This window comes from Urocampus carinirostris, chromosome 17 (genome assembly GCF_059441175.1).
Source record: "Urocampus carinirostris isolate Australia breed hairy pipefish chromosome 17, RoL_Ucar_1.0, whole genome shotgun sequence".
NCBI classification, from domain to species: domain Eukaryota; kingdom Metazoa; phylum Chordata; class Actinopteri; order Syngnathiformes; family Syngnathidae; genus Urocampus; species Urocampus carinirostris.
This window is the reverse complement of record NC_142365.1, coordinates 8,391,918-8,415,047: the sequence shown is the minus strand read 5'-3', so window position 1 is coordinate 8,415,047 and position 23,130 is coordinate 8,391,918. Positions and strand designations below refer to the sequence as shown.

The window sequence follows — 23,130 nt, the reverse complement described above, 5'->3', positions numbered from 1 at the left end:
TCATTGTGTTACATGTTTTAATGTGGGCGCATGCGGCTTATATACAGGTGCGGCTTATGTAAGTACAAAAGCGGTTATCCTCTTAAAATGTGGTGGGTGCGGCTTATAATCAGGTGCGCTCTATAGTCCGGAATTTACGGTATACACTCTAGGGTTGTTATGGTCATTTAATTAACCCATTTACTTTGAAGCTTCAATGAGACCAAAACTCAGCTACTCACCTTGACAAACTGTGCTTTGGTCCTCTAGCAGCAGTAGTTGTAGGAGTAGTCCAAAAAATTCAGTATTTGAAATCAGCAAAACCCCAATTCCTTTCATGAGAGACTTTATTAAAAAATTTCAACACACGAATGACACCGTATGGTCATAGGATAACAAAAATAACACCTTTGTAGCCCATTTTTGTACAAAAGTGATTTAAAGCACACACAAAAAATAAGTCTTTTGAATACGGGTGAAATAGCTTTCAAAACAGTGACTACGTTTTCAAAACATTATCTTTTATAATACGTGCACTTACAATATAAAGACACACCCCCCCCAGAAAAAAAATCTACAAAAATAGACCATGTAGAGCCTTTGTCTACTTGGACTTTTTGCTCTATAAAACCTTGCAGATAGATATTTCCTCCGGGGCGTCCTGCTCGGCTAAAAGCAGTGCGTTGGCGAATTGCATCAGTGTTTGCAGGTTACGTTTTGTGTCAGACGAGGAACTGCCGCAGGTAGGAGTTGGTGAGGCCTCGCAGCTCTTCTAGTGCGTAATCTTCGGGCATGGGCAGCCGGGCCACGTGCGGCGCCAGCTGCTGGGCCGACACTGGGGGCGCCCCCGGTCCGCGCTGCAGACTAAGCACGACGCGCAGGATGTTGGCCACGCGTTTGGCCATTTCTGAAAAGGGGAACATGCTTGTCAGATGTTGTTTGAATTTGGGAGAAAACAAGCTTACAGGTTTCACAAAATAAATGAATTTATTTTCCAGACTATACGGCGCACCCAATTTTGGCTTATATCGCAGTGTTCCTAATAGGCAGAAAAAATGTAAATGCATTACCATAATTATGCAATTATTGATCAGTGGCTAAAAATATGGCTTACCACAACAGTGTTCATTTTACCTCTGAAAAGTGATGGGTTCCAGGGAGTAGCATGCTCAAAAATTCTATGGGTCCCAACAGAGATCTATGGCTCCCCAAAATTTAGTGTTATCGTGGTTGAAATTGTAAATCGGCGACAAATATATAATTTAAATTCATATATTCATTCAGTTTTAATCACAGTTTATTGGTAATACAAAACAGTTATCATTTCAAGATTTTTTAGTTCACAACAATATTGTACATCATACAAAATATTATTGCTGAATTAATTATATTAATCTATCTTTTCATTCAGTTTTAATCATCACAGTTAATTGGTAATACAAAGCAGTTATCACTTCAGATTTTTCAGTTCACAATATTGTACACTATACAAAATAATATTGCTGAAATATTTATATATTCTGGCTGTTTTAATCACCACAGTTAATTGGTAATACAAAGCAGTTATCACTTCAAATTTTTCAGTTCATATATTCTTTGTGGTTTGCTGTCCCGTCATAGTTGTAATGCCTTCTCAAGGTCCAATCCAGGAATACAATTTAGTCCATTTTGGCAGAAAAGTCCTTTTCTTGCTCGGAGTATTCTTCTGTTTATTTTCTTTCGTCGAATCGTTCGCTTCAAAACATGCGTTTTCCTTGCCTTCGCGGTCTTCTGAAGAATTTCTCCGCCGTTTTTTCGTGCCGGAATTATTGCCATTGTTACCACTTTCTGTGTTATGTTTCGACTTATTACCAACACTGAAGAAATTACCAATTCTTGGTTGATTTGCACCTAATACCAACTGTTTTTTCGGAGGCATACTTCTCTTTCACTCGACAACCGCCACAACAATGACGTCGTCTCGAAGCAACGACATCTCGTTTGCCGAGATCGGCGCGAGACCAAAACAACAATGGCGGATCTGCCTGAAGAAAAGTTTGGAGTGCGGTAAATCTTTGTCATTATTACCAGATTACTTTTTTTTTTTTAAATCTGGTGTCAAAAACGTTGTGTCCCGGGGACGCACGTTGAGTTGACCCAATGCGTCCCCAGCAAAAATGATGCGTCTAGGACGCAGAGACGCGGGCAAATGAGAACACTGCCACAATTGCATAATGGCGGCAACAGGGATGGAACCCAGGTAGCCATGTTAAAAGCACACTAGGGATGTGGCCGGCTGTTCACAATTGCATAACATTGAGTGCAACGGTACTCAAGCCCCGATCACAGTGAGAGCACTGCATCCTATCCACAGAATCATTAGCGTTGCAGACAACACGTGAAATGGCACCAGGTCTTCTCATTATCACACTATTTTTAGTCTTAGCACCAGATATGTCAAGAGAGAAGGTTTGAATTTTCTCTCAGCTCAAACCAAGCATTTTAAGTGACAACTGGTTTGAATATGTGTGGCCATGCGTTTATGTATTTCAGGACATCCAGATTACTTCCCACAATGGCGTTCTCTTCATTCAGTTCAGAACAATTGAATTACTTCCCAAAATGCCCCCATCATCCCAGTCGAGGATCTAATGCGCCTCGTGAAATTTCTGCGAGTTGGCTCTACCATGAACCGGTTTATTGTCTGACAATATTCTTGCAGCCTTGGCCCAATATAAACATCAACATTTTGGTACTGTGAGTAAAAAAAGTGTGATGATCACATCAACCCTAATGCCCTTTCATGTGTCGTCTGTGTGCCTAGTGGTGTAGCGGTTAGAATCCCGTGTGCTCCCTACCGCGATCTGGGTTTGAATCCAGTTACATTCACTGGTACGCAATTTTGATCAGTGATATGTTCCGACTGATCAATCAGTGCAGTAATCCGGTTTGGAATCAATTTTTTAGTGCAGCCCTGAAACTTACTTTACTAGTAATTCCATGCGCGCCTTTTATATGACAAAAAGTTATCACAAAACACTATTATTTGGGAGTGCGCCTTATAGTGTGGAAAATATGGTAGGGTTTTTTTCCTACAACTGAAAGACACTTATTAATACACACCGTCCCTTTAAACTATTATAATAAGGCAGGGTCCTCAAACTATCGTCATAAACGCTGAGATTGGCCTGAGTTTGAAATCCCTGCAATAGGTATACCTGATTGCGCCAAGCGATCTCTGGCACCTCCGCAGGGCAGGAGGTGTATTCTGCCGCATAAAGACGTCACTTGGGTGTAAAGACGCTCTAGCTGGTAGCCGTCGCCGCCACTTTCCATCTGCAATGGAAAAAAATCTTAGTTGTTGTACTGACTCACATCCTGGAATAGCACTGCAACTAACAACTATTTTAAAAGGCGACTGGTCACAGACTATTGAAATAATTAGTCCAATAATCAGATATTTTTAAATTTTTAAAATTAAATTTAGCATTTAGTTGATTTATTTACTGTATGTGGTAAATGATAAAGAAAATTTGGTACAATGAAAAATACCCTTTTTATCGAACATACTCACGATTCATACAAAAATGAAAGAAAAATCTAAAACCAAATAGGCACAGTACTAGGTCAGAGACATAAAACCATAAGTAAAGTAGGGAGCCGATACAGATTACGAGTATTAGGGGAGGCCAACAAAAATATATTTTTTATAAAGTCAAATATAACTGTAATGGCTCTCTGAAACCTTTGACAGTAATAAAAAATGGAATCTCAACACAACCAACACAACTTTCTTTGACTTAAAAAACCCAACAGTGCAGGAAATAAAATCAGGCTTCGCAACAACTCCTAAAAGGTACATAAAAACAAATAGTTTAGTGATTATTCAACAATAAATAAAAGTGTTGATACAACCAACATGACTTAAATTAATGTAAAAAAAAAAAGTGCAAAAAAACAAAGGACATTTCAATGGAGCTAGCATATTGAAAAGTGTGGGCACTCCTCTGAGGCAGATGGACCAATGTTCTGATAACAGATCTTTACTCAGCCTTCCACATAAGTGAGATTTTTATGCTCTCTCTCTCAATCACACACCCGCTTGATTGGCGAACTCATGTTATGATAATATATCTGTCCCCACCTGAGCGTGCTTCCCATAAACAACTACACTTTTGCTTCAGTGGCTCTACCCCGGTTGCTTATCCAATCAGAAGATGCGGGTTGGGTGGTAAGGAAAAAAGAGGAGGGGAGGAGTAGGAGCAATCGAGAGAGATAGGCTGTATTTGAGGCTTAATAATCGGCCCGTCGAATGAATTAAAATGCCAATACCTAGATAAGTCAAGTCCCCAAATATCAGAGCCGATAATCGGCCTGCCCAATAATCAGCCGACCTCTAAAATAAACCTCTGAATGATCAAACAAAGTTTTTTGTTTTTTTTATCTCTAAACCAAGAAGCAGAAAAAAAACAAAAAACGTCCATTTTGTGGAATACATTCAGTGTTTGAATACAAATTTTGTAACAAAAGTACTTAACGATTCTCGACAGTTTGGAATTAAACGGTTTCAACTACTGACGTTTGTTTTTAGACTGCATGCATTTAACTTCAAACACACTTGTAAGTCAGAGTCTAACAGAAGGCTCAAGCTCCCCTATAGTAAAATATGCACGTATAAATGTACAATGTATGTCATCAAAACGGTATCGACTTGAACACTACTTGAATCTTACCCAGGCGAGTCAGACTCAATTTTGGTCAACTTTCCGACTGTTCTCTTCTAATGTTCGTGCTTCAATGATATGCCCGTATGCAGGCTAAAATGTTTCAAAACTGGAGAAGTTTTTGGTACACATACTTGATGTTGACGTCGCCATTACAGTACGTTTATGATACCATTTGTGACCGAGACACCATTGGCTTTTGAGACTCTCATCAATCTTATATTCATGTAGAGATCCCGCTCTCTGGCGACAATTAATCTAGTTGTAAACTTTTTCTAATATCGATTTTTGTCGACAAGATCGACTAAACGTTTCAACCCCATCATGGACAAGGCGATGTGACCCACCTGCTGGACGTCCCGCAAGGTGTTGGTGACCTGAATGTAGTCCAGATAAACCTTGCCAGCGCTGTACCAGTCCTGAATGGTGACGCTGTGCTCTGGCACTGCCAGTTCCTCCAAAAACTTCAACAGGTAGTCGTGGTTATCATTGATGATGCAATCTTGGAAATGAAATTCATGAAAGCACTCATAAGACCTTCAGAGAAAAAAGGACTTTGGACACAAAATAGTAGAATACCGTAGTTGCACCGGGCTATAAGGCGCACTTTAAAAGTTCTGGCCAAACAAGGGTTTTTCAGTGCGCCATAGACTGTAAAATACAATACCTGGGGCAAGGTGAGTGACGAGAAGCCGGTGACATAGACTCCAATGGCCGGCACGGTAAAGGTGCAAAGCCTCCAGGTGTTTGTTGCCATTGTAGTGGGCGCGAACACTCTTGGCCTCGTGGATCCAGCGTTTTGGGACAAGAAGTTGCTGGGTCAGGAAGAGTTCCCTGCTCGCAGACTCTTCCGTCTCCTGCAGGGGGCAGTGCAGGCTCAGCATAGTCTTCACCGCACGCTCACGGTGGCTAAAATGAATAACGAAGGCAGAGTACAGAAGGCTATTAAAACAAATATTTGCAAACATTTTGGCATTTTTTTTATGTAACTTTCCGTTACCCCCCTTTCCGTTTCTTTATTGGTGTTTTGGTTACTTGTACAGTTTGAATGTACTGTTTACGCAACTGTGGTAAGATGTTTGTATGCTAATGTTCAATAAATCAAATAATAATAATAATAATGGCAGAATAGTCATTCAGAGGAGTCACATGATTTAAATTTAATTCTCAGAAATTTTAAAATCCCGTAAAGATGTTTGAAAACCCTTTTCCAGATTTTTTCAGCCTGCCAATTTGGTGCCAGACTTTTGTTTATCTTGGATAGTGACTAGAAAGATATTTATTGGGAAAAGTCAGGAGCATTTAAAATACTTGTTTGGGGTCATTTCTTTCCTACACAAAAATTGAGTTAACTAATTTTCATGTATCGTTTTGCTGATTTTTTGTTAAACCACATATCCCCCCCTGAAGGAAATACACAAAGTGAGAAAAATTATTTCATATTGCTTGATCATGCGAAAAAAAAAGTTAAATATTGTCCCTCTAATACCATTATGACTAAAAAAAAAAAAAGAATTTAAAAAAAAAAAAAAAAAAAAAAAAAAAGGGCTCAGAGGGCTTTAAGAACAGATTTGGAATTTGTTATTGTGAATGTCTTTTGTACGGTCTTCACCGGTTCTCCTTGCAAGTTGTGTGTCTACTATACTATGAACTTATGAGCACTATGCCATGTCTGTGACAACATTAAAAAGGATCACATTTCAATTGAAACAATGAGCCTTAAACATTTCCCGTTATTTTTTTAGCTAGACTTTGGGCTGAGTATCCAAAAAGAGGATATTTCCTATGATCCTGCACGCGTACTTACGCGTGTTGAGGGATGTGGAGCAGGATGAAAATGGCCAGATGCCACAGGCCGGCACTCTCCAGCTGCGCGGCGTAGCTGGCATGCAGCAGGCCTTGGCGTGCAGTGCTAAGGTGGCTGTAGTTAAGTGCCTGCAGGACACCCCAAAGGTGCCAGCTTAGACGAAAATCCAAACGCTCCCACGTGGCACTCAGAGGCTCCAGCAACTGCTGCAGGCTGTAATGTCTGTGACACCACACCAGAATGCAAAACAAATGGTTGTAGTTTTATAACTTGTTTTTTTATGTTCTTGTAGTTTCATCGTTTATGTGATAGGACTTTAAAGAATTTACCATTTGTGAGGAGTTTAACATTGTGGTCACTTACCTGTCGCTGTAGAGTTTGAGCAGGTGGAAGCAAATGTCATACAAAGGCTGCTTTGACGCCCCCTCGTTCTCTTCCTCGTCTTTGTCACAGTGGTCCATATCTAACTGCTTGTCCTCTAGGTATGGGGGCAGTGGAGCGCAGGCATACTTGCCACCCTCACATGAGCCCTACAGGACACACTTGGTTATAAGCCAATAAAATAAAGCCAGAAATTGCAATAAGCCTTTTTTATTTTTGGGGGGGATTTTATTTTTATGCAATTAAAAACAGACTGAAAAGACACAATAAAGTATTTACTTGAGATGGTAACTTTTTACCAAATGTATCTGTTTTTTAACCGCAAATATTTTTGACATTGGCTTCCTTAACTACTTTCGGTTAACTTTTACTCACCTGAAAAGCATCCTGGTACTTAGCAAGGGCATCAGCCACAGAGGCAGTGGGAGGCAGCATGAACCAGAGGTGAACAGCAAGGCAACGCTTCCAGTCCAGCTGCGTGCAAGTGTTGACCACAGAGTCGGATATCTGCCAGACCTGCACAGGAATGTACGAATTTACACCAACAAAACGCTGCTTGGGCATTGACAAAACAAATCAAGTTACTGAGCATTGGTGAAATGAACGGAAAGAAATTCTGCTTCAATTCAATGGACAAGGAGCCTCCCCCTTCTGCTATGAATGCTTTGACACTTTGGTCATTTTGAGTGATCATTTAGAGCAGGGGTTGGGAACCGATGGCTTGCGAGCGAGACATGGCTTTTTTCAGGAGTACATCTGGCTCAGAGACAAAATTGAATAAATACAAGTTTTCTCTATGTCATCTAATTTATTAGCACCAAAAGAAGTATCGTAGTACACGGAGGGCAAACAATGCTGTGATCGTATATGGTTCGGTCGAGTATATACTTCACACTGGTTCACTCCTTTGCGGGGAAAAAAATAATATAAAATAAAAAGATTGGGAAAAAAGATTTAATAATTAAAAAAAATAAATGGGAAAAAAAACACGCTTTCCGCACTAATGAGGAACGATTTGGGCAGCCTAGATTCCTGCCGATTGGCCATTCAATTAAAAGAGAAAAAAATTTTTTTTGAAAAAATAAACAATGAATGCTTCCCACACCTACACAGCACCGGTCTCGGGAAATCACGCTTTGTCTGCTTGTTAGCTCGAATGCGCAAGAAGGGTTAGTGAGGTGCAGTGGGGCGGCAGTAGCTCAGGAGTTAGAGCGATCGTTTTAGGATTAAGGGATCCCAGTTCGAATCCCAGCTTGTCCGTGTTACATGCCGAAGTGTCCTTGGGTAAGACACTGAATCCCCAATACCCCCAATAAGCAGGTTAGCGCCTTACATGGCTGCACAGATCACGGCCGCTATTGGGAAATGTGAAGCACAATGTAAAGCGCTTTGGGAAGTCATTGACTTGAAAAGCGCTCTATAAATGCAGATCATTTCATTTCATTTGCAGTCAAGATACACGCTGATCGGCTAGCCCCCTAAACTTGAAATTTCAGATGACAATTCACATCATCGAGTCTTTCATACTGTATTGTGACCGGAAACCTGCTCTGCATTTCTGCATCGCGCTGAAAAGGATGTATGTCCTGCACCTTTGTCGTACCACAGAAGCGATGCATCGCTCTCTTTCTCTCAGTCAGCAGAGCTTTGATCAACCCCCCGAACCCCTCTCAAAAATAAACAAAACCTTGTGTTTATGGAAAACATTCCTTATAAATTGGAGGGTATCACAAGTGCCAAAAAAAGCACCCAAGTGAAGGTTCGGCTTAAAAAACATCCTTTCAGAGAAAAAAAAGAAAAGAAAAAAAAAACATCTTAAGTTTACTAAACAATGGTAGAAGGTAGATACATAAATTTCCTAATGAAAGATCAGGGTTCAAGCTTTCTTTTGCTGTGTCCTATGCTTATTTAGCGAAAGAACAAAAATTTCTGTAGGCCTTCAAAAATGAGTCAATGGCAAAAGATGTCTAGCAACGCCACTTCCCTTTTGAGAGAAGCATCTGGAACTGAAGTTAAGGGATAACGGGAGGGACACAGATTTTAGATGGTATGTTTATATGAGACACGGGCTCTGGCATCATTATTATTTCTTAAATTTGATTAATTCGTTAAACGTCACACAGTAAAATAAAATGTGCTGAAGAATTAGCTTTTGTCTGCAGAGCGAATTTGGCGGTTTTACTGAATTTTGTAATAAAGTGTTGTGGCTCTCTCAAAAAATAATTAAAACAAAAATCAATCTTTTGCTTTCATGACTCTTTGGGATCAAGAATATTGATTAGTATTGTGGATATGTCTGTTTCCTACCATTTGAGTTGAAATAATCTCAATGCCCTAGCTCGTCAGCTCATGCTAAAGAGTGCAAGGTAGAGAGAGATACAGCAAAAAGTAACCTACAGGCTTTTCAGCAAGCAGCGTGAAGATTCGTAAGCTTTCCTCCGTCAAGTGGGCATCGTTTTTCATGCGGTTCCAATCGGCCAACTGAAGAGCAAGAAGTTGCCGACTGTGCTGCGATCCAACAGCCTGGGAAAGGAGTAGTGCCAGGCGGTGTTGTCCTGTGACACAAAACCGCAATGTTACTTAGTTTCCAATTATGGCTGCCTTCCACAACTTAAAAATCACCTTGCTTTTGTGCTAAATGACACGCTTCACTGATACGGTTTCCAGTCAGGTAACTGAAGATTGCCTCCGTGCAACGTCCCTTTCTTGCCAGGGCCACTTCCTCCTCCACCTGGTGGGCGGTGTGACGTGACAGCCAGGCGGAGAAGGTGTGCCTGCGCTCCAGCTGCTGCTCGTATTCGCCCATGGCCTCGGCGTTTGGCATCTCGCCCCAGAGTGCACGGCATAGAGTCCACACCTCGCACCAGTGGGTGAGCACAGCTGAGGAAATGCAAAGAACAAAGTTAAACAAGCCACAGCTAAATGGAAGACATGAGGGTGTCTGAACTTATTGGTTGCTATCTCACTCTTTCCCGTTCACCCAGTGTTCCTAAACCCTAGATGCACCCCCACACTTCAAGATTTTTTTCCATTTATTAAGAAAGTAAAAAAAAATTAAAAATTCAAAAAATTCAAAACTTAAAACATCTTTTACAAGGGTAATTCTGATAGTAGGCTCACAGTCAGTGTCTGCTTCTTCATCGCTCATCTCAGAGATCCAATCGGCGTAGTCGTGCAGCGCTGCCACACCGGGTTGCGGGCTGATCAACGGGCAAGCAGAATCCTCGGTGCTGATGGTACTGTGCTTAAGACAGATCTCTAGAGGATGCTGCAGAACTTCTTGATTTAGCTCCTCACTCATCTCATCCTCTGGCGACCCGGGAGCCACCACTTGCTCAACAACCACCTTGTAGGGGCTTTCCATCAGCCTGGCCAAAGATAGAATGATAATCAGTTCCTGTATAGGAGCGGTTTTGGTTTTATATTTATTCAAACAGCAATATTTTTGGAATAGGGTTATTTCAGAAATTTTGTGCTCATTCACTCCCACCGCACCAGACAAAATGTCTTACGGTTTGCTCCTGGCAGGTTGTGGCAGGAAACTCAAATCTCCATTTGTTATCTCTTTATTTCTTCTTGCTTGTTTCTTGCCAAGGGGAGAACCGAGTTGGCTGCCACAGTGTGCTAGCGTCCACCCGGGACCCCAACCCACACGGAAGGAATGTCCCGCATACAGTCCGGCGTCCATCAGCAAGTTTCCCTGCACAGATATTGGCAGCAAAAAACAACTAATTAAACATATTTTAACAGACATTCAAATGGTAAATGGTCTGCATTTAATATAGCGCTTTTCAGGTCAATGAAGACTTACCAAAGCGCTTTACAATGTGCTTCACACTTACCCATTCACACACACTCACACACATTCAAGACTACAATTACCATCCAGATATTTAGTAGGTTATATTTTTAATTGCTTCACTACGAAAAAAATAAACTAATCATATACTATATAGCAGTTAGCGCGGGAGGCCACGAAGTAATTGTGAATCATAAGAAAAGAGCTCTGTAGGAGAATAAAAAAACATTATGGAAAACAAAAGTGGAACAATACATTACTCTTTTCCTGGTGCATTCCTCCATAGTAATTTTAAAAATTGGCAACTCATTTTCTAAAACTTTCAAAAATATATATAATGGAGTACATAGGGTGATGCATGACCTTCCACATTTCTGTTGCATTCTGAGCACTTGCCTTTCCGTGCATGATAGATTCTTCCAGAGGGACAGGGCCTCCTAAGCGCCGAATCCCAACGGTTCTAATAGGGGGTTCCGCTGGCTTAGGTGGTAGCAAGAACGAGGACACGGCGGGTGTCGCCCAAGGTGAGGCTTCCGGCCGCAACGGAGGAGTAGCTGGGCCACGGGGAGAATCATGCAGCTGGGTGACCAGGCCAGAAGAAAAGCGAGCTTGCAAGAGTCCGCCAACTAGCCAAATAGGGGGAAAAACACTTCAGGTTCAAATGGTGGGCCTGTTCTCTAAGAAACTCAATTTCTGGCAAAGGAGCAGAAATGCTATACATTCAAGTTGGGAATGCATACCCAAGGGTTGTCTAGGGAAGCTGAGATGTGAAGAAAAGTCTGGGGATTTCTTTTTAATGTGATCCTGGAAAAAGTCGCTCTGCTCGTCATCTTCAGCAAACAGAGATGCCTTCATGATCTAAGACCAAAACAAACAGCAGGTTTTTGTAATGCAATATTGTAATAGCCAACTGGGGCACATAATGTCAATCATTACATCAGGACGGGCTTCTCGATCGCCGTATTTTTTTTTTCGTGGAGCATTTGCACAGCATGCACTTACGTTTACTCAAGTAATTATTTGTATGACTACTTTTTACTTATACTTCAGTGATATTATTCTGAAGTAACTGTAGTTTTACTTGTGAAGCACACTTTGGCGCTGCACCTCAGCGCGGGACAGACTTTAGTGCCGAAGTGCAGCCCCGAAGCGTGGACTTCAGGCCACGTGTACATCAGCGCCAAAGTGCGTGCTATGGCGCTTCGCTTTGGTGTCACATGTACTTTGGCTCTTACTGAAGTGCACTCTTAATGTGAAAGACCAAGCCCAAAGTAAACCCGAAGCTGCACTTTGGCTGAAGTACGCACGGCGCCCAAGTGCCGCTTTGGGTTTACTTCTGGTCAAGTCCCTCAGATCAAGTTCAAAGGTTGGCTTCGGGCTGGATTTTTTTAGGCCCAATCTTGCCTCAACTCTACTGATCGTCATGCACACCTGAAGTGGTTTAAAACATCGATCATCTAAAGATATCCCTCCAAGATCAATTAGCAAACCTTAGAATGGGGCTTTGCTTATTAGTGAAACGGGATAAGTCAAGGTATACCTGCAGGGTGTGGGGGTTGATGCCCAGAGAAGATGCGATGTGACCAGACGGAGGGACACCATCTTGCTGAGCACCCTCGACATCTTCCATGTCATCCAGCAACTCGCATTCTTCATCTTCTCCTGGCATGCTTTCCGCTTGGAAACTTTGAGTGACGTCAGCCATGTCACTGTCCAATTCGATGACGCTGCTCGGCAGGTCAGCAACCGCCGTAGTCTGAAGAGACCAGAGGAACACAGTGAGCGGACCCTTTAAAGCAGGGTCAGAACGTGGAGCAGTCGGGACATCACCTGGTTTGGTGGCGGCATCTGTTGCTGAGCGGGGGGGAGCAGCGGCTGCAGTTTGGAGGGGGGGACGGATATTGTTTTCAATTTTTTTGAGTCAGTCTTGAGTGGAACGTCATCATCTTCGTCTGATTCCTGCAGGCCATACTTAGAGAAATGGTCAACCTGGGAGAGGAAAGGGAAAGAATCGAATAGTACGGTTTGACGTCAAACTTCAATACAAATCCATGAAACGCCGACACCCATGGTCTAAAACCAGCGACACACACATACCTCAAAGACCCAAGACCCTGTTTCGGGTCTATATTCGAGAAAGCGCGCTCCCTGTTTGCGCGCCGCCTTTTCTAGACGACCTTCGTAGTTCATTTCGGCGAGGCGTTCAGGGCTTTTGATCTGCGTACAGGTGGTCTTGTCGTTCGGCCAAACGCTGTCCAGGGTCACCTCGGCCCGCCTGTGATATTCACACACATTAAGCGAGTACTGTAAGATGCAGCCGCACACAGGCATGAGACTCACCTGTTGAGGCCTTCGCCCTCAGGTGGCTTGTTTATATCGTCAGGGTACACAATGACCTCCTTGCGTCGAAAGTGAACAATCTGGTCGAGGTCGAGTCCCGTCACGTTCACCGTGCCAGGAAAGAAGATAGAGCCGTAACCTGCCAGGGCCAATTGCATAAAATCTTTGAGTCGACGGTCCATTTCAAGCACTGCAGTGAAGCGCTCCTACAAAGTCACCTTTCCTGCCAACAGTAAAATTATCCACCAAGCACTCGCCACAATCGTTCACCATAGCGGCCAGCTCGTCCAGGGAGGGGATGGTGTAATAGCCAAGGCGCCTCAGCACAATGCCTGAAAACCGAAAACCAAAGTGTCAAAGTAGTGTCGACTGGAAGGACAAAAGGGCATCATACCTGCAGGGTGTGGCGCCTGATTGAACTCACGCTGGATATCAGCTTGGTCCTCCTGAAGAGAGGTATCACCTGGAGATGCCAGTGCATCCTCACTGCTCAACTGGTGGTTTAAGGATAGGAAACGCCCCCAAAACTTTAAATTTATGAAGCGCTTTCTGTAACTCGTGTCCACCAACAATATAAAAATAAAACAATGCAAAGATGGTAATGGGCGGTTGAGGCTCACCTCCAAGCCTATCCTGGCACCCTTGTGCATGTTGAGCTCAGATATGGTGTCCTGCAGGATGCAGGGTGTTCGGCCTTGGGGCACAGGCTTTGCGATGGGGTTGACGTAAAACTGTGTAACCTCTGGGTCATCGTCAGCTGGAACCGGCCTTGGCTCAACGTCTCCAGATTGGCTGCAGACAAGCCAAACACCATGACATTTATGATAAATTCTGCTACTAAAGACTGACGTGTCCTTTATCATAGTCAAAAAACTAATGGAACGCTCATACCAAAAGCAATCAAAAGTATATAGCCTGCAAGGGCTGCACAATTAACCAAACTCGAACAGATATCGTGATGCAATTCATTGAGATAGTGCAACTGCAAACTACTGTTTTTTTTCAAGGATTTATAGTTCCAGTTTGTCATTTGAATGATGGAGTGTTTGGCCACCTAGAATTGTCACGTTTCGTGGTTCAGCAGCGCCTGCCAACCAGAAACAGGTTTTAATGGCACCAGCCAATAATGGGTAAAGTTTTTAAGACATGTGCGCACAACTTTGATTGACTGACTGGCAGATCAACACCAGCCTAACAGCCCTGGCACAAAGGCCACCGAAACAAACGCCACAGCTCGTACCTTTAGTGGCTTGTTACATTGAAAATAAATAAATTAATCAAATTGGACACAGAGGAAAGTCACAAGAGCTCAAAGTAAAGCTGATCAGTAGCGGGTGCTCCCTGAATTATTATTATCGCGTCCGGGAATCGACTGAGGCGGCGTCGGAAGGGAAAGCTTACAACTCTTAAGCCACCATTGCCGAACGTGGCTAGTCACCAACACCAGTCCTATTACCAATTAAGCGGACGACTTGGAACTATGACATTTGTGACTCTTGCAATTTAATCATCACATAGACATTGCAGAAGTCGCAGGGAGCCAACCGTAGCCTGTAGCTAGCTAGCTTCTCTCATTTTGCCCCTTTTTACACTTAAAAGAATACCATTCAATTTTGGTGTCGTTTAGTGTAATGACAAAGACCATTAATTCAACTGCAATTTTCTTTTTACAGACGCTCCCCTACTACCGAACATTTGAGTTACGGAAAACTGATAAGATGATTTTTGGGGGGGATTTTGAAAAATATCCGGACATTGCTGCAAGTTAGATTTTGTATTGTGCACCTTTTTCAGAGAACAGGACATTACTGTAGTGCTTCTTTGCGACATTACCAGCGTGTGGCGATGTGAGAGCTCACACAGCATCCACCCCGAAGAAATCCGCTTCCTCTTCCCAGTTTGTGTGTAAACATACTACACTGTATCTCCAGCGCGCTACTTTGATATTTTTATTGTTTAATATCTTGTGCATCCATTCAATATGGTTGGTGTAAAGACAAGGCGAGCTGTTTCTTTTGAAATGGAAATGGAAGAAGAAAGCTTTATGCGGTTGAGAAACTGGTTGGATCGCTTTTTTTCATCTACTTTCGACCACGGAGAAAGTCGCCTAACTCTTGAGTCTCCTCTTCCAAAAGTAAGTTAAACTTAACTTTATAGAGCATATGAAATGTTTTTAGTACATAACAATACAGGTTACTCATACAAGCCTTAAACATACTTGTATAAACCTTAAACATACATCCCATACAAAATATAGCACTGAAGCAACTTGCCAACAAATTCAACTTACGAACGATCGTCCGTAAGTAGGGCAGCGTCTGTATTTGTACATCAATAGTTGATATTTTGTTCCAGTTGTATAGTCTCAGTCTCTAAGTACGTCATCTCAAGTTAGGTTTTCACGTCACTCCGTTTATGTTCTCCCCAGGAAAAAAAAAACTAGCACACAAAATGCACTTTTCTTTCAAAATCGAAAATCGCAATTTAGGTCTGAAAAACCGCAGTCAAGTTTTTTTTCCCCAAAATCGTGCAGCCCTATTGTCCTATTTGTTTCCAACACTTGTCGGAAAATTTTTTTCATAACAAAAATATATCTTTATGTACATGCAGAAAATATGCATGTGTAAAAAAAGTTCAATGGCCCACCAAAATCAAACAACAACTTCACTGAATGACAGCAGGGATGTGTCAAGTCTGGGAATACCTGTGTCCGTTCTGAGGGTATCCCAACAGTGAGGAAAGGTCTTCAGAGTCTTTGTTTGCAGGACTGCTGTACTGACTGCTATTTAAGTTTTTCAGCACAAGTTTCTTGATGCTCCTTCTACAAAACAAAAAAAGACAGTTTGAGCCTAGTGTGAATGCTTTGCAGTAGCGCACTTTTGCCAAAGCAACAGTCACCTAGGAACAAAGGCCACATTGGTGAGGGAAGGGTCATCATCATCCAGGCCGTCAAAAAGCTGCGACTTGGAGCCACTTGATGAAGTCAAAGCCTTTGGCCGCACTCTGGTGGCTGGGCGGGGCGTCAGCTTGTAGTGCGTGGGTGTGGTCAGAGCTTTCTGGGCCGAGGGGTTGGTTGGTTTTAGACGCTGCGTCGGTACAAAAATCACAAGATGGACCATATCAGTGTTTTCATCGGTGGCAAAATGACAACTTGGAATTTATAAAGTCTTAAACATAGAGATAATCCATAATCCAACCTCCTCCTTCTTCTTGGGGTCAGACAGAGGGTTTCGAAACAGTGGTGAATCTCCGTAGGGTGAGTAGGCGAGCACGCTGAACTGCTGTTGCAGGATGGCCTGTTGTGCTGCTGCTGCGTTTGGATCCGTCAGCGCTGGGGGTCACAAGTAAACGCAAAATTACATAAAACGAGATCGCCCATGTCTAGGTGATAATCAAATGGATGAAACAGTGCCAACCGACGGGCTGCTGGGTTCCTCCAAAGCCGAGTGTGCCAGTGCCACTGTTGAAGCCGCTCGTCCCAAACGTTCCTAGCGTTCCCAGTGTGGAGCCCAATTTGTTTTGGTTATTTCCAAAGAGGGACGTGGTTCCAGCGCCCACTGATCCGCACACACGAACAGACCCATTGTCAGTTTACCCAAACATGGATTGTGATCCCTTTTCCAGTTCCCTCAGAGAAAATTACCCCAATGCTAATGAAAAATACCTAATGAAGACTGAAGACGTGACAAGCTTTTACAAATAAATCTGAAGCAATTGTTATCTTTGATTGGTTACCTCATACAAATCCCAGATAGTCCCCGAAGAACATCACATTTTTGTAATGCAACTTTTTTTTCTTTTTTTAGATCAGACTATACCTGCTCCAAAGGTACTACCCAGTCCAGTTCCGAGCCCTCCTGTGGTTGACTTATTGCCAAATAGTGTTCCTCCTGCAGGGTTAGCCCCGAAGCCTTCAAAAAGAGAAAAAGAAACACGAGGGCTTGAACAGTCTGAGCTAATTGTATTCTCACTGACGCTAACACGGGGTTCCTACAGCTTAAGGCAAGTTCAATTCAAGACTTTTTAATGCCTTTTGATATCAAATTTAAGACCAAGTCGACAACCACCCCCCACAAATTAAACAAACAAAACAAAATCAAGACATTAAAAGAGTGTTTACAGTAATTCATGGATCCTCAGCCAGTTAGATAACTACTAATTCCAAAGAACTCTTGCTCTACATTAATAATGCATTTTTATTTGGATGCATGAAAAATGTCTTTTTGGTCCAGTGTAAAACCTTTTTGAAAAACATAACACTGCTATAATCATCACCAATGTTGAGTGTAGCATCATATAAACACATGCTTGGAAAAAAATAACTTTGTACTCCCTGAATAATATTACTAAATCTTTGTGTTCATGTTTTAAGGCTTTCGAAAACTGGATTCAAGACATTTCAACGCCAATTAAGGCTTGATTTTAGAATGATGAATGCAATGCCTTTTAAGACGAAGGATCCGCGGTAACCATGTAACACTTTTCAATATAACATGCACATCAATAGAGGTACTGAAATAATAAAAATGAACAGTGATGCTTACCAAATGTTGAAGGATTGGTTGCACCTCCGAGCGTAAGGGCAGGCTTATTGCCAAAGATTCCAGTGGCAGTGCCAAAGGAGGGGGCACTCGTGGTGGTGGTGCCAAAGCCGCCAGCTTTATTCCCAAATATACTCGGCTGTAAGAGGCAAAGACACCCATGTCAGTAGCTGCCATTCTCTTTATATAACTTTTGAGCTCCCCACTTACTTGAGTGCCAACACTACCAAAGCCGGTGTTGGCTTGGCCAAAAAGTCCGCCACTGGCACCAAACCCGGTTGCGGTGCTTGTCTGAGTAGTGCCGAACAAGCCTCCTGACTGTGAAGCAGCCGTGTTTCCAAAAAGACCCTAGGGCATTGCAAAAAGACATACAAAATGAGCGTATGGAAAAATGTGTCATTAGCATAAAACATTGGACCCAAGCATTATGTAATCATTCAGACAAACATTTTGCCAGGAGTCCTAAAAGGGGACAATGGATAATGGTGTATGCAATGTTTCAAATATGCTTGGATGTCTCACCATTGTGCTGGTACTGGCTTGGCCCATGGTATTGGTGTTGCCGAAGGAAAAGCCGCTGCTCTGTGTGGTAGTGGTTTGACCGAAGGGCTTGAAGAGGCTGCCAGCCTGCTGCTGATTGGGTTGGCTGAAGAGGCTTCCCGTTGTGCCGCTGAAACCGCCTGTTGACGCTGACAGAACCAAAAGCAGTTTATGTAAGTGCTTGGCAAAGGCTTAAAGAAAATTGAGCAATCGTGATGGTCCCAAACACGTGTTGACATTGGGAGAGAAGAAAGTGTTGGTGGGGATCAGAAATCACCTTGACCAAAGGTACTCTTGTTCTGTCCGAAAGTGAAGTTGTTGTTGGACGCTGCTGAGCCAAAGAGGCCAGTGGGGGCACTGGCCGGAGGGGCGGCGGCCCCGAACAGGCTCCCGGTTGCAGCGGGCATTTGGTTTGTGGTGCCCTTCCGTCCCGCTGTGTAGTCTTCGAGCCTCAACTCCTGGAGCACGACATAGAAAGAAAAAAAGTAAGAAAAGGCGACGGACGCCAAAAATGACTTGTCAAGCTCTTTGCAAAGTCACCTCCAGAGATTTGTTCTCGTACTCCTTCATAGCTGTGATGCACTGATGCTTGGTACTGATGTTGGTGGTCACTCCAGCTTTCACCATAGTGTCACTTCCAGTTGGAGCCTAAATACAAAAAAGACCCACAATAAAACTTGGGTCTGGGAGACCCTAGTTCAGGTATAATGAGTCTGCATTAAGACTGAAACGCCCTACATTAAATTTGATTGTGGTTCCGGGCTGCTGCGTGGCTGAGAAGCCAGAGCCTCCAAACAGAGACGTGCCACCACCAAATGGGTTTGAGGTTGTGTTGGTGGAGCCAAAGAGACCACCACTGCTGGTGCTGGTCCCAAAGCCTGCATTTAGGCACAGAGATGCCATGAGTCGGTGAAAATCACTTAGTCAAATGAAAATGGGCCGGGCCAGGCCAGCTCACCTCCGAAGGATGTGGGCTTGTTGGCGCCAAAAGCATTGTTTTGCTGAGCGAAGAGCCCGCTGGCTGCTGTGTTTCCAGCTGCCGTGTTGCCAAACAGGCTGGCGGAGGTGGCGCTAGGGGCACCAAAGCCGAAACTGGTGCTGGTGGACGATGTTGCCGGCTGGTTGAAAGTGCTGGAGCCAAAGAGGCCGCCTGGATAGAAGGAGAAGAATCAGAAGTCACACGGTGTGTGGAAATCTACACTACGTCACAATGGAGTCTACCAACCGGGTTTATTCTGTGCAGTGCCAAAGAGCCCTCCAGTGTTGGTGGTTGCCCCGAACGCAGATGTACCGAACCCCCCTGTGGTGCCAAAGCCTGTGTCTGTATGCACACACACCACACACTAATGTTTCCCAACATGCCTCACACCAAAATTGAGTTGTGCCCTTGTGCTCAAAGATGAGTGTCCCCCATTTAGAAAAACCATTAGCTAAATAAAATCTAACAACCAGACAACTGTTTTCATGGTGAGCTTGAATACTTTTAAGTCTCAAAGCATCAGTTCTCTACCTAGATGAAAGATTGACACTTACTTTGCTGCCCAAAGGTGGACGGGGTGCCGAATCCCCCTGAGCCTCCACCAAAGGGGGTCCCGAAAGACTTGTTGAACATCTTTCCCCGCTAGCAGGCCAGCCAGCGTTCACTGCAAACAACAACAACTTTAATCAGCAAGTCCAATGTTTTAGCCATTTGCGTTCATGTCATGCGTTTAGTTTTCGTTAGACACACAAACAAAGACTGGGGGAGATCGTTTTGACTTTAAATGTATAACTATTAGAAATCAAATGCCCCAGTGTGACCCGTTTTGTTTGCCAGTTTGTTTACATTGAGGTGTGCAATCCTAACTAAGCATCTCAAGCAATGTTGTACAATACCACTATGTTGCTATACTAAAGCAAACACCACCCTCATATAAAAACCTAAAAAGGGGTGTCCCAACAAGCTGCTAATAAAATAAATTCACAGAAAACAAATATCTTATTAGGCCTTTGAGTGGTGTTTTGCCCCTGTTGATCAATGAATGCATGATTTAATTTTTTGCCATAAAAATGTGGTTTACTGTAATTTCAACATAAAGCCTTACTATAATCCTTGACATACAGCAGATTTGAAACAATGACTGTTTCTGGAGGAATCCACTACCTTTTCTGCGGGTTATCGTTAGAGTGGTCACTATGATAACAATTTCTAGTGGCACAATCAATTAAAGCGTTGAAAAAAGAGGGGCAAATCGAGGTAACCCGTTTCCGGCAAACCTAGCCTTTAATAACGACCTCAAAATGAGATGACTGGCAAACGATATCACCAAAATAACCACAGACTTCCGTTCTTCTGTATAAAATGACATCCTTATCACTGCAATCGTAGTCAAGTTCCATATAAACAGCTGCAGAAATTATACACAGAACATGAATTATCAACACTTACAAAAGCATCATGGAGCCGTGACCGCTTTGCGGTCAACTCGGCTCTGTCTTTCCTTTTTTACATTCCATTTGATTTTGTCTAGAGTTAAGTTAATAGCTAACATAACACTCCTGATATTATTTATGTAATAAAGCTGATTTAAAACGGTGACGTCACAGCCAGTGGCTCGCAGCACGTTTTAGCTGACTTTTCGCAGGCACGACATTAAGCTAACTGAAGTCAACGCATCACAAGACAGCAGAGTGACTTTAGTTTAAACTACGTAAATAAGAGGCAGTCCAACGACGTCGCTTTTCGGAATCCCGTTGATCGTTAGTCCAGGTTGTGTCAACACACTCGTGCTAACTTCCCACCTTTCCAAACTAGGTTAGCTGTTAAGCTAGCTCTAGCTAGCGTCGAAAAACAAGAGGTTTCGGTAAACATGAGGCCTTGTTCTTACGCGACTTGCCTTCAGGGACGAGTTACGCAGTGTTTCCACCTCCAGTTTCTCTGTTGATGGAAAATAGAAGAGGAAAAATGAACAAGAATTAAAAATATGTTGCGCGTTTGACATGAAGCAAGCTGGCCGGCTAGCTTTGTCAGCGCGGAGTGTCGGTACGTTCCGGTTTCCGGCCGCGCGATTTGTTGCGCGCATGCGCGACCAGAAACATTGTAATATATATATATATATATATATATATATATATATATATATATATATATAAATGACATCCTTATCACTGCATATATATATATATGTATATATATATATATATATATATATATATATTAGATATGAATAATTTGTTGACATGAGACTCCTTGTGATAAAGTGCTATACAAATAAACATGACTTGACATGCACTGTAGTACTTTTATATGATGACGTCATTATGAGGTGGTGGATTTTTGTTGTTGACATTTTATATATTTTTTTCTCAATGTTCATCCAAAAGCATGGATACAAACAATTGAAAACAAAAAACAGAAAGGAAAAAAAGTTTGATGAGAAAAAGACGAAGTTTATTTGGGTTCCGCCGCGTAACATTTGCATACCTGTGTGTTACCTGTCAACTGGTTCGTTTTTCGTATTTTAATTGTTTTGGGTTCATTTCAAATTGTGCCGTTGTATGCAAAATATTTGTACAGGAATTAAATTGGATTGTTAATTTGAATAAAATTACATTGTTTACACGAATCATCCCTCTTTTTATTCTACATTCTGTCTTGCTGTGAGTTCATTGACCCTTTGATTGGATGTGACCTAACCACGTGACGACACCATGACGGACGGCAGTAGCCCGTAGTAAACAGTGGGAGAGGTCAGTAAACAGTAGACAACAATAAAACAATAAAATTGTTCAAACCTCATATTGTTAGATTATGATATAATGAAATTCTGAATGTATTTAATTGCTGTTAAAAGTGTCGATAAAAATTGTTCAAACCTTATATTGTTAGAAAATGATATCATAAAATTGTGAATATGTTTGATTGCTGTTAAAAGTGTCGATAAAAAATATTCAAACCTCATGTTGTTAGAATGTGATGTAATGAAGTTGTGAATGTGTTTAATTGCTGTTAAAAGTGTCAATATTTTTTTTCAAACCCCATTCAACACCATTGGCAAAGACTAGTAAAACTATTATTGTGCACCTCATCGCTCACCTTGTCGGAAAGCACAAAGGCCGCTATTTAGAGAAATTCTTGACCACCTCTCTTCTGTATTACATTCAGGGTAGGTTAGAGTTACTTTAACTTGATTACTTTCAATTACTTTTGGATTACTCCAATACCAAATATGCTAATAAAAGACAAAAGAAACTAAATATGAATAAAATGATGACTCGCAACACGTGGTAAGCTTTCTCTCCTGGCTTTGATCTCTTTGATCTCCGGCAAAACGAACATAAAATGCGACAGAAACAAAATGAAAATGAATCCAAACAGCTTGCCAACATCATTTTTGCCCTTCCATGTATTCCGTTACTCCCCAAGCCTGCACAAAATTGAGTCATTTTATTCATATTTAGTTTCTTTTGTCTTTTAATAGCATATTTGGTATTGGAGTAATTCAAAAGTAATTGAAATTAATCCAGTTAAAGTAACCCTACCCAACCCTGAAATTTATATTGTATCATTTTTATCTATTTAGAAATAAAGGTTTACAATAACTAAAACTCAAAACTTATTGTAATCAGAAATTAATTCATTATACTTTCATTGATTCTACTGTGTATATTTTAAATTTTAGAAGAAGGAAAAAAAACTGCAGATGCAACTGGTGTTTCATAAAAAGTTGCCCAAAACGAAGCCAGAAATAATTCTTGTGAGTTATTCCAAAGGAGCAACATAAACAAATACAAAATAGTCAGGGTTGGGTAGGGTTACTTTAACTTGATTACTTTCAATTACTTTTGGATTACTCCAATACCAAATATGCTAATAAAAGACAAAAGAAACTACATATGAATAAAATGATGACTCACAACACGTGGTAAGCTTTCTCTCCTGGCTTTGATCTCTTTGATCTCCGGCAAAACGAACATAAAATGCGACAGAAACAAAATGAAAATAATTCCAAACAGCTTGCCAACATCATTTTGCCGTTCCATGTATTCCGTTACTCCCCA

General features: G+C 42.1%; 1 protein-coding gene across 5 annotated transcripts; it reads right to left on the bottom strand.

Moving 5' to 3' along the window:
- Positions 1–308: 308 nt before the first annotated feature.
- nup98 (nucleoporin 98 and 96 precursor) lies at positions 309–21,122 on the bottom strand. 5 transcript variants are annotated; one of them, XM_088321102.1, is made up of 35 exons: positions 20,967–21,122; positions 19,624–19,733; positions 19,316–19,411; positions 19,049–19,240; positions 18,829–18,968; positions 18,631–18,738; positions 18,368–18,548; positions 18,073–18,239; positions 17,761–17,898; positions 17,554–17,689; positions 16,828–16,920; positions 16,426–16,566; positions 16,207–16,340; positions 15,908–16,095; positions 15,714–15,830; positions 13,630–13,801; positions 13,404–13,503; positions 13,228–13,341; positions 13,010–13,148; positions 12,767–12,944; positions 12,500–12,658; positions 12,210–12,425; positions 11,410–11,527; positions 11,066–11,295; positions 10,383–10,570; positions 9,991–10,238; positions 9,493–9,750; positions 9,268–9,425; positions 7,246–7,386; positions 6,853–7,019; positions 6,490–6,711; positions 5,350–5,591; positions 5,030–5,184; positions 3,177–3,294; positions 309–886 (listed from the first exon to the last, which is right to left on the bottom strand). In XM_088321102.1, exons 2-35 carry the CDS (start codon positions 19,700–19,702, stop codon positions 702–704), a joined length of 5,418 nt encoding a protein of 1,805 aa, XP_088177228.1. In that variant the 5' UTR covers positions 19,703–19,733; positions 20,967–21,122; the 3' UTR covers positions 309–701. The 5 variants fall into 5 exon arrangements, with proteins under 5 accessions (XP_088177228.1, XP_088177230.1, XP_088177229.1 ...); XM_088321104.1 differs by having other exon boundaries at positions 20,958–21,106; XM_088321103.1 differs by lacking the exon at positions 20,967–21,122 and adding an exon at positions 20,519–20,681.
- Positions 21,123–23,130: the final 2,008 nt, after the last annotated feature.

Coding starts and splice junctions, on each gene's coding strand:
- nup98 (XM_088321102.1), bottom strand. CDS start 19,702: ATGTTCAACAAGTCTTTCGGGACCCCCTTTGGTGGAGGCTCAGGGGGA. Junction 18,549..18,630: donor ACGAGAACAAATCTCTGGAG/GTGACTTTGCAA, acceptor GTCGTGCTCCAG/GAGTTGAGGCTCGAAGACTA. Junction 11,296..11,409: donor CTTCCCTAGACAACCCTTGG/GTATGCATTCCC, acceptor CTATTTGGCTAG/TTGGCGGACTCTTGCAAGCT.